Source organism: Limulus polyphemus, unplaced genomic scaffold, assembly GCF_000517525.1.
Source record: "Limulus polyphemus unplaced genomic scaffold, Limulus_polyphemus-2.1.2 Scaffold766, whole genome shotgun sequence".
NCBI classification, from domain to species: domain Eukaryota; kingdom Metazoa; phylum Arthropoda; class Merostomata; order Xiphosura; family Limulidae; genus Limulus; species Limulus polyphemus.
Genome location: NW_013666376.1, coordinates 438,145 through 450,113, shown reverse-complemented (window position 1 = coordinate 450,113; position 11,969 = coordinate 438,145). Strand labels below are relative to the sequence as shown.

Sequence of the window (11,969 nt, the reverse complement as noted above, 5' to 3'; positions counted from 1 at the left end):
GTTTATTTAAGTAAAGGACTTGTATCGCTGAAGTTCCTCGGGAAGAATTTTACGGGAAATTAACAAACGACCAGAGACGTAACAAGTAGTTTGGATTATTCTACATCAAACCTTAAACTATACATAAGAGAAGATAATGTAACATCATTCAATATTGGAAACTTATGTTGGATAAATTCGCGGGTTTTTCTTACATTCACTGATACGAATTTTCTGGGATAATAGGGAAGTGAACCTTTTGTACATCTTGTTGATCTTGCTCTCTTTCTTTTTAGGCTTACCATGGCTAAAGAGCGATGTACAGCTTCAGAAGTAGGCCAATGAATGTAGGGAAAATCCCGGGATTTATCCCAAAACCTTTATAAAAGTATGTTATCTTGCTAAAGGCATGTAATAGTCACATTACTTTGTTACGTACTCTAAGAGTTATGTAATCTGCATAACGTGTAACACAAATACTAAAAAAAGTTGGAGGTTGACCTGAATGCACTATGTGCGTAGCCACGGCAAATACATCTGTGTGCAGATATGTGGGAAAGGAAGTTAGTATATTCAGTAGAATCTACGGCACAATGCACAAATACAAAACCTATCATGCTGTAGATGCTACAGCGCAACGTAGTGAAAGGGTTTAAAAAGCACCTCACTAAGAACTGCTGGGATGAGTAATCCTATAGCGAAGTTGGAAGAGCACTGAACCACAGTGCAAGAGGTTTTGGGTTAAATCCTGTTACAAAGTTCCAACTCATTTGGTATCAAAGAGGGATGTTTTGCTTGAACTATCTTCAAATTTGGATTAATTAATTAATTTAAATAGTATCGATCGTTTGCAGTTATGTTTAACTTGTATCCTCAATATTTTTATTTATTTTTATTGAGATGGTTTATTTTGTAAGATATATATTATTTGTTCTCCGCTAGGACTTGTTTCAAGAGGCATGTTACAAATGATAAACGTTGATATAGTGATAGTGAAGATATATGAAATTTCTATGACTTTTTTATGAGTATATTATATTTATAATAAGGAGCGCATAGGCCTAAATTTTTTATTTTGTAACCATGTAAGTAAATTTGAATTTTTATTTCTCTTTATTTTTATATTATTAAATTTATGACATGGAAATTAATAAAATATGTTTCAGATCTAGTAGTATATTTGATAATTAACCAACTCTTGACAGTGGACTTTGGATTTACTTTGTTAATTATTTTTGAAATTTGCATTTATGGACCGTTGGTCGGAAAACGCGGAAGTGATCCATTTCGTAAATATATACTAACTGTAGACTGCAATGACATGTGAAGCTTAGACCTTCAAAAGTAAAGTTGTATCTTGTAGCGTTGCATTGCAACTGAAGTAAGATACGATGCGCCTAGTCTAATTTTGCAATTTAATTTAAATTGTTTGTGGAATTTATATATTGCATATATATTTTATAAATGTCAGTACTCTTTCTAAATTGACAAGTTGGTTGAGAAATATACTTAATCATGATTATTAAATCAATAAATGTTCATAACAGTTTTTAACCTTTATCTTCCATTCCTTTAGTTCAATAAATAAAGTATGTTACTCACTAGCTTTTCAACTTACACTACAGTACTAAGGAGTGACAGTTATAAGCTGACAAGCTAATTTATTTTTCTGAATGGCAGAGAGGAAAGGACTGTAAGTTATATAACTTGTATAACATTGACACTTTACCACATAGCCACACTATTATATTGGTAGACAATTTCAAATAGGTTGTTTCCTCCCTGGTGACCATTAACATGATAAAGGCATTATTACTAATATTAGTTATGGCTCAAGAGAATTTAGTTTGGTTTGTGTTTCCAGAACTTGTATTCACCTGAAGTTATAAGATAGTATTTAGAGAAACTAGGTTTAAAAATTTTAAAGAATGGTGAACATATATTGGATTTTATTAGATATTTGTTCACTATGAGTCATGATGGTATAACTTTTATTAGCAGTAGTATTCAGGGAAAGCAGTGTAAATCACTTAAACTTATGTGCTGATGTTTTGAGATTTCTTAAGAATTTTAAAGAAAGTAACAGAAGCTAAAAACATCCAGCCTGTTGAGGTGAATCTTTTACCCACAAAAGCAAACTAAATGTCATTCATGTTCAAACCTCAAGTAATTCACCCAGCAAAAATTTCAGAAATTTTTAACAGCACCAAGTATGTCATGATTCTACAAATGTACAACACTAAAGGAGAAATAGTTTTGCAGAAAAAAAACAAAAAACTTGCACTTTGAAAAATTAAATAATGCCTCTAATAAAACAGTTTTTCATATCCAACATTTTTCTTTCCACCATTTAGCCAAACCACCCATTAAAAGAATACCCGAATCATAACAATTCTGAAAACCTAAAACAAAACATTTTACTAATGGGCTTAAAATTACTGGGACGATTTTTATCATCTCCTTTGAAAAGAGGAGTAACATTAGCCAACTTCCATTCCCATGGAACCTGCCCACTGTTCAAAGACTTGCAAAAAATAGTAGCAAGTGGCTCACATATGAAGTATAGAAACCACATCAAATCAGATAATACCTGGATTCCATTTTATTTGTGCAGTTTATTGAATAATCAGTATAGTCAAGGTTGTTTTATTTTGAAATATTTATATGTTTTGACATCAATTTTCAGTTGTTGACATTGAAATAGATAAACTACAGTAATGAGTCCTCGAGGTGATACCACCAGCAGTACTAGTATCTCAAATGACACCTCTATTAACTTGGAATTAGTTACAGAAGTGAGGAAAAGAATACTTGAAGAACTGAATGAACCTGATTGGAAAGGTATGAGGCTAGCACATGTTGGTTTATGTAATCACTAATCAATGATTTTCAAGAGTTTGAATCAACATGAACGATGAAAGTAATCTCATTATTCCACTTATGGTTTGAAAAAAAAAAGTATGGTTCTGGTTTCCAGATCATCCTTACATAAGAAAAAAAAAAAAAATGTTAAGTATTTTTGTTCTACTACAAGGCAAAAAAAAAGCATTTTACACCTCAGTTTATTAATATCTGGCATAAAAAAATCCCTACCTATTTGCCTTATTTTGTTTGGACAGGAAACCAGAGCCACACATATTGATTTAATACTAATGAGAATGATTCTTGTTTTCCTAATAGATTGAAGTTTGCAAAGAAGTTGAGAATTGTTTTATAATAATATACCAAGGAGGCTGTACATTATGTCAGCTTAGTTTAAATGTATTATTTATAGATGAAATCAAAATATTAAAAATTAAATTTCATATCTTAATCACCAGCCTCATCATCGATGCATTTTTCAATGTGTTGTTGTCAGGTTAAGCAGCTGAATAGACCAGTTTACAAATGCTGAAAACTATCCTTGCAGTTGCAATATGTACTGGGTAATGGACCAGTTAACTTGCTAATTGGCTGTGAAATGTATAGGCTAGGCTAAATATAGCTGTTTCCGATACTGTGCTTATCTCTTCTCACAAGATTAGCTACTCTTGTTCAGTGCTGCCCTCTATATGCGAACTTTTTCTTTATGCCTGCCACAGTCCTTCTGCTCCTCTCCCTGTTGGAATTACTATATTCCAACATGTCCCTCATTTAAATCATCACGTGTCATTTCTTAACCAATAGTAGCATGATATGCTCACATAATGCATGTGCCTCCTTCTACACTCATCTACTGAACCTTCACTTCTCGTTTGGCAGCATCTGAGTTAAGACATACTCTTTTGTGTGCCTAGTGCTTCCACTGTGACAAGAACATTTTTTTTCACATGAAGTGGTTTTTTATTTTATTTTATACCAGTTCATTCTTGTCACTGTATTTCTGCACTCAAATTTTGTGAACCTTTTCTTGTGCTATGAATTCCAAAGCTCACATTACCACTTTGGATCTCTCTGCTTTTATATGTCGGGAGATTGAGCACTACATGGGTCAACCTTTGTCCCCATGTTCCTCCTGAGTCGGCTAAACTTATTCATAATCATGAGGACTTTGATTGTCTATTCCCACTTCTAGAGTTCACTGTTCTTTCCCATTTGCAGACTGAGGAATCACCTAGGTTTAATTCGATAGATACAGATTTTGTGTCCAAGGTTTGTGATGTTTTATCCCTTTCCCCTATCTCTTATTCACCTTGTCCTTCTTTGTTACATGAACAAGCTTCTCACCCATTTTTGTTTTCCTCCCTCCCCTGATATTTGAGTATATGCAGATCAATTTGTCTCGTGTGATTAGCTTGCCTTTTCTTACCATTGTGCGGACTACCCGTTTTTAGATCAGCAGTTATTAGGTTCATTGTTACTTATTTTGGGGGTGGTTCCCAAATCAAATGTTAATCCTACCCATGCCCAATATTCTCACCTATGTCTTACCCTAACCAATTTTACAATATCTTTCTTCCATACATCTCCTCTCAGAAGCTCTCCACAGAAGTCTTTGGGGGTTTTCTGCAGATACCCTTACACTTCTCTTCTCTACTTTAGCCTGCACTTTGTTTTTGGCTCTGGCATTACATATGTGGTTTCTTAGTTGTTGGGACCTTATAGGTTGGGATACAGCTCTGATCAATTTACCCTCAACATATCTCGGAGATTTACATCTTGCACCTTTTCTCAGATGATACGTCTTTGATACAGTCCCGGAAACTATCGAGCCTTTGGCAAGGTTGTGGATGATGAAAATGAATGTCTCCAATGCTTATCTCCACATCCTGATAGCACATGAGACTTGACCTTACCTTTGGTTTGTCCATCTCGGGGTGGTTTATCAATTTTGGGCCCTCTTCATTGGACTTGCTTTGGCCCTTTATGTGTTTTATCACATAGTCCGGGCTTTTGCACATCATCTCTGGAATATCAGTCACGCTCTGCCTTCTTCTTTATGTCTTTGTTCAATAAAACTTTTGGTATACCATGCTCTCAGTCACATACTGCTCATGAGATTCTATTGCTTTTGGGGATGTGGTCATCCATGACTGCACTTGTCCCTCACAGTCGTACTCTGATGAGATCCTTTCAGTGGGGATTTTATAAATGATGGAACCTTGCTCGGGATTCTCTTTCCATCCCCATTTCCCTTCCTACTTCCCTGCGAGACTATCTGGACAAAGCCCAAACATCAGGGAGCATGCTGCTTCCTCACCACTTTTCGATCTACATCATTTCATGGATATATCCCTTCAGGGATAAGGGGCATGGATCAATCACCAGGAAGCTTTGGGCCGTTGGTCTGCGGATGAAACCATCTTGCATATAAAGGTTCTTAAACTTCTAGCAGTACATTAGGCATTGCATCACTTCCTTCTTCTTCTTGCCTGTAATTATTTAGTGATGGTTCATTTGTACAATTCTATGGTGGTGACACATATCAACCACCAAGTGGGTTCCCAGTCCAGGAAGTTGAAACTACTATACTGGGCCCACACACATCACATTCACCTTATAACATGTCATGTGCCGGGTGCTTTCAATCTATTCAGAGATTGTCTTTCACACCCCAACCAGATATATCCAATGTAGTGGGCATTAGATCTACTTGTTTTCAGGGATCTTTGCCATTGGTAGGGTTCTCCCCACTTGGATGCCTTCAGCCAGGATTAGTCACACAAATATCTTTATGTGTACCCTTCCATCTGGTTGCTTCATCGGGTGATTTTTCTTGTCCACTTCTTATGGGTCCTTTTGATTGCTCCCTGTTGGCCAGCTCAATCTTGGTTTTCAAGGTTACAACTTTCTTTCTTCCACTTTCTCCCTCCCTTCTTTGTCAACCTTAATCCCACATTCTACACCCCAATCTCCATGTCCTGCGACTTCACTCCTGGCTTTTGTCCAGTCCTTAGCGAGATGATCCGGTTTCACACGTCAAGTCACTTCCTTGTTAGCTAGTTCAGTATGGCTATCTTCCATGGAAGGATACCAAAGCAAGTGGAAAATATTCTGCTGTTGGTCTGATAATAGGGGGTTTCCTGCTGACAAGCCTTCTCAACTGGCTCCTTGACCATGTGTTTTTGGTCTCCTCAATTTCCAGATATTGGGTGGCCCTGTATTTCTCCAAATACTGTTGGGTTTTTACTTCCCCTGTTCTTACTATGCTCATGCACTTTTTTCGAATATGTCAACCTCCTAGGCATCCTGCCCTTCCAAATTGGAACATTAATATGGTCCTCTATGCCCTTACTTTACCTTCGTTTGAACCACTTCCCTTGTGTTCCTTGTTTTATCTGTCCCTTAAAACATATTTCCTTCTGCTCTTAGCCTGTGGATGTCAATGGTTGGATTTGTTTGCCATTGACATTTCACATAGCCAGTATCACCCTACCTATCTTCTCCTTTATCTCAATCATTCCTTTCTCTCTAAGACCTCGGCAACTTGGGAGAATTATTCATCCTTTTCTCCTTTTTCCCTTTCTTCTATATACCATCTTTACCCTTGACCGGATCCAGATAGGCTTCTGTGTCTGGTCAGGGCCCTTTGTTGTTATGTAGCACATACTACTACCTTTCGGGGTACGTGCAACTGACTTTTTATCCGATGGCGATTGTCTTTCCTTAGTGATCTTTCATATTCTACCCTTACTAATTGGGTCAACAATTTGGTTCATTTGGCCTACTCTTCCCTACCTTGTTCCAGGTTTCCTCCCATCAGATCCAACATTTCACTTTTTTATCACTTCTCGTCTTCGTCATCTGATGGAGGAGATTCTACAGTTTGGCATGTGGACCACTCCCAGTACATTCACCTCCCACTATCTTCCTCATGTTGTGCTTTCCTCTTCATTGAGGTTTCATCTACCACCTGTGGCCTTTCTCCAGACTTCTGTGTGACTTTAACTGGCAAGTTTTATTCATTCTTTTTTTCAGGGGCCTTTATCTCCCTTTTTATCACATGGATCCTGCTCTGAGATAGGGTGCTCCACAAGATCGCATGATGTTGAATAACCTCGTGATATTTTGCTTCATAAACATGCCCATCTTGGACCGTATCACCCATGGACTGCATGGGTAAAGCAGTAGGGGATTGCTGCCCATCCCTGCCATTTCTCGAGTGAATAACTTAATATGGTCTGCTTTTCAAAATAAGGTTTCGTGGTCACCCATTCCACTGTCTCCAGTGATGACATTCCTCTGGATTCTCCATTGCATTGTCACCCTCCTTTCTTCAAGTGGAAATGGGAGTTCTTACCACTTTCCAGTCCCAAGCTGCTTGGGTGATTGACCATGGAGGCACCCTCCTGAATGAGTTCCACAAAGAAAGGGCTAGAACCATTCAGTCGGGAATAGAGTGGTGGTATTCTGCTGGTGCAGATGAGATGTGGCCTCCAGAGGAGTTGAGCTGTCACCATACTGGATGATGTGGCCTCCAGATGCTATTTCCTCAACCACTGGAATTGAGCTGTCACCATACTGGATGACATGGCTTCCTGACAACATTTACACAAACACAAGTCAAACTGTTACCTTACTGGATGATATGGCCTCCTGGTACCATTTACACAACCACTGGAGCTGAGCTGTCACCTTATTTTGGTTGATGTGGCTTCCGGATAACAATTCCACACCCATGGGAGTTGTACTGTCACCTTCTTGGATGACCTGGCCTCCTGATACCATTTACACAACTACGGGAGTTGAGCCATCACCTTACGGGATGACATGGCCTCCTGATTCCATTGACACAAACACTGGAGTTTAGCCATCACCATATTGGATGATGTGGCCTCCTGATTCCATTTATATAAACACTGGAGTTGAGCCTTTGAAATTGCAGTTCACCCCTTCGATTGGGAGATCTCATCCTACCCTTGCATAGAAGTCGTTACCCCAAGAAGAGGTCTTGGATTAAAGTGAACCAATCATCATAAGACCTTACACGAGTTCAGGTTGTTTATCTTCCTCCCCCAATTACTCTGCCTGTGTCATGTGTCACAGTATCAGTACATGGGATTGTTATGCTTTTTATCCTTGACTATCCCTCATTCTCTTCTTTCGGGAATGTTATTGCCTTTGGATGGTTCCGGCCTGTGCCATGATTGGAGAAATTGATTCCATGCAATAGACAACCTTTCAATACCAGTTGTCAATTTCCGGATCATTAGATCATAGATGATCCCCGTGTCAGACCCAGAAATCAATGTGGGTCTTAATCCCTGATTTTTGGGTTTGAGGTGAAGACAGTATGATCCTCATCCTACCCTTGCGTAGATTTTGGTATCTCGTGAGGAGTTTTTGGATGTAGTTGACTTACTGAGTACAGTCCACTGCATCCTAGCCACTTTACATCTCTCAATTTCAGTCCTTATGTCTTATACAATCCACACATTGGTGAAGAGTATACCTGGCTCAGAAGTGGTGCGATTCTCCTCTTCTGATCTTCAGATCTATATCTCTCATTGTAACGGGTATCCTTCAGGTGCTTTTGGGGCTACTTCTATCATTCCCTCGCACTGGTCCTTCCTCCTTCTCAATGTGGGATTTTGGTAAGTACCATATCGGAAGTAATAATTTTCCTATACTCACACCTTTGGGCCAAACTTTGAAGTAATGGTTCAGTAGAGGAGTGTAGAGGGAGTCAGTGTGTACTTTTTAAAGATTAATCAAGGTAAGCTTGCCTTCATAGCTTGATCTGTTGTATACACTGTTCTGGTTTCTCTCACTTACTGTATCATTTAAAAACCCTATGCATATGGGTCTTCTTAATTTGGATGACCTTGTAATTCACATTACAACCTTTTTCCAGACTTGCATTCCAAACTTGATTAAACAACTTTATTGTCAATGAATGTCAATAAATTTTACATCAAAAATTTAGTTTATAATTTTAAATAAGTTTTAATTTCTTAATTTCAAAAAAAAAAGTTCACTTTTTGTCACATGACATGTTTGCCCTCTGATCTTTCCCAGTTAAATATAGATATTATAACTTCAACAATACAGCTTCTTTGGTTCCTAACCAAGTGAAAACATAAAGTATACATATTAACAAGGAAGAATATAAAATTTGAACCTCCAACCTTTTAGATTTACTGAGATACCTGTAACTTTGTCAAACTTGTCAGGGAGGCACCCTCCATCTTTTCATGCATTTCAAACCACTTATTTATTCATACCTCTTGTATGCTGGATATATTTATAACTAGTAGAAAGAACATGTTGTAATTTTGTAATGTTGTAATTCTTTGTTTAATTTTTGTGGGCAGAGATGATAGTTTGTAAGGAAAACTTGATGTGTTAAGAAATGTCATTTCTCTGAGCAGTAATAGAAATTTTTAATGTTGTACCTTTGTATGGTTGTGCTTTGGGCTCTTACATGCCCTCCGTTTGAGCCATTGGCCTACTATTCTTTGTGTCATTTGTCCCTCAAGGTGTTTTATTTCCTTCTCCTTGCTTGTGGTCATCATTCTTCAGAATTTACATTTTAGTTATCTCATGTACTCTATATCATAGGGACCAGTTTGCTCCCTTCTTCTGAAGACTTGGGCTACCCGAAAGAGCAATAGAATGTTTTCTACCAAATTTCTCCTCTCTATTTTATCAGTGTATGATCATTCCGATCCAGATTGTCTTTTGTGTTTTTTATGGGTTATCTTGCTCAGATTGCCCCTTTATATGAAAACCACTATTATCTATTTTTACTTTGGCAAACCTCATTTTCTCAGGACTTGTCCCCTTCAAATTTAATTAGTTTGGTTTGTAAGCTTATCCATCTGACATATTCTTCTTTAGGTAAGTCTGACTGTATACGTTTTTGAATCTCATTCCATCAGTTTCAGCAGTATATTACAGTCTTTCTTGACTTGTTTTTTCATTGCTGGGTTTTGGAGATCTTATAGGCTGGTATGTGGACTGCACACACTTGTCTGCCATTGCTTACCTCATTGGTCAGTTTCCTGTGCTTCTGGTTTTCTCCTCCCCCTGGTTGCTATTCTACAGTCTACCTAGAGGCATTAATGTGGTGAATTTTTCCTGTTGTGTTTTTAAGCCATCTTTGTGTCATTCATGTCTCATGGCACCTCCATGTGTGTGCCATGATTTTTTTAACATTTCAACATATTGCAAGTCCCTCAGTAAAAAGAATAAAAAAGAACACTGAACAGGAGGAAGGAAGACTCATCAAATTAAATGTTAGATTAGGAAATACACCATTTATTCCTTATGCTTGGTATCATCAGAATCTGCCGAGTGGCCGAAATTACTTCAAAGGAAATATTTACCCAATATCCCTGGAAGTGAGTACAGGACACCCCATTACATATCTTCCAAACAATTCCTGAGTGATATATCCAGCTGGATGGGACTTGTATTTGCCTTGGGACACAGGGGATTTCTTTTTTTTTCTCCATCCTCCTCCTGTTACAATATCTATCTCAAAAATATTTCACCAAGATGGAACAACCTGACACTCTAGCCACATTACACAATCTCACATTCAACCTACCTTTGTGATGCATTACCACTGGCATTATATATTTACCAGATATTCTTTACAGTAAATCTCTTTTGATATAAATGTAATATATGATTAAATAATTAACAAATTGGGTGAATAATACTTCCTGCTAGAGAAGGATCATGATAGTCACAAATTATGGACTTTCTCTTTCTGTTACTCTTTCATAAAGGCACTCATCTTTGTAGCTGGTCAGCACCTGCTTCTCCACCATTTTCATTGTAGAATTGTTTTAATTTCTATTATTACTGATTCCTAATTATAACAAAATGAAATAAAACCATTGAAGTTTAAAATGACTTCAGTTTCATTACATGGAAAGAGATTTCATAGGTTAAAAATAAAACTTTTCTCCTCTTGTATAATATAAATTTTTTATTCCCATGTGTTTTTTTCCACACTTCTAGGGCAATTATCAAGCTAGCAGAATTATCCATGTGTGATAATGGTGTAAGTAAAACTTACTATCTATAAAACATTTACAAACAGACCTTGAATAAGACTGATTGATAACACAGATCTTTTGTTCTTTTTTTAGATAATTATGATCAGAGAGATGTTGAGAGGCTAAAACAAGACAACTGGTACTGTGCCAGGTTTATCAAACATCAAAAAGAAGACATTGAAGATAGTCTGAACATGATAAGAGAAACATTGAAGTGGAGAAAGGAGATAGGGATAAATGGTAAAGCTGGAAACATATTGTTTTGTAACTGAACAGTTAACTGTGTGTTGCAGACATGGAAAAAACACACCTCATACATTGAACTTTATACTACTAATAGTTATTATAGTTTAAGGAGAATATATTATGCTTAAGCTACTAAATGTAATGAATCTTTAAAACTTAAACTATTACTTATACAGAGTCGGACCAGTTTATTTGGAACTATGTACCCTTTCAGACTTTGGCCTGAGCAGATGCAAATTAACCTGCTCACATGATGTGTCTGATGATTCCTGTAGCACTAGAAATGACTGTAACAAGCACATTTGTAGATCATTCTAACAGATATTAGGAAAGCAAAGATATTTTAGCATTCAGCAGAGGCACGTCTGTGAGTGCATAGCTATCAGGTGCCATCAGAGGACGTTTCCTGACCAAAAGAACTTCATTCCACAATCCCTTGGACCATCCCATTACCCTTTCCCCTTGGTGGGTTGGGGCTTTCCTCGATTCCCAATAGATTTTCGGTCAATGGTCTGTCAAGGAGGCTACTCTCTGTTTTCAACATCCTGGAACTTTTGGCAGTTTGTTGGGCTGTGTATCATTTCTTCCCACTCTCGAAGGGGTGGATGGTTATGTTTCATTCTGTCTGTTCCACTGTCGTTAGCTATATCACCAAGCAAGAGGGGGAACCAAAGCCAGATCTCTGTGTTTTCAGACTCTGCATCTTCTTTACTGGGCTCATGACCACTACATGGCTATCTTGGCATATCACATTCCTGGGATTATGAATCTGATGGCTGATTGCTTAACTCGACCCAACCAGGTTTTCCCCATGGA

At 37.6% G+C, this 11,969-nt stretch overlaps 1 protein-coding gene across 1 annotated transcript in view; it reads left to right on the top strand.

Moving 5' to 3' along the window:
• Positions 1–972: 972 nt before the first annotated feature.
• LOC106460410 (motile sperm domain-containing protein 2-like) overlaps positions 973–11,969 on the top strand; it is a 56,395-nt gene continuing 45,398 nt past the window's right edge. Inside the window, exons 1-3 of the mRNA XM_022387129.1 lie at positions 973–1,064; positions 2,666–2,820; positions 11,001–11,147. Coding sequence (XP_022242837.1) covers positions 2,697–2,820; positions 11,001–11,147 — 271 coding nt within the window. The 5' untranslated portion in view covers positions 973–1,064; positions 2,666–2,696. The remainder of the gene's footprint in view (positions 1,065–2,665; positions 2,821–11,000; positions 11,148–11,969) is intronic.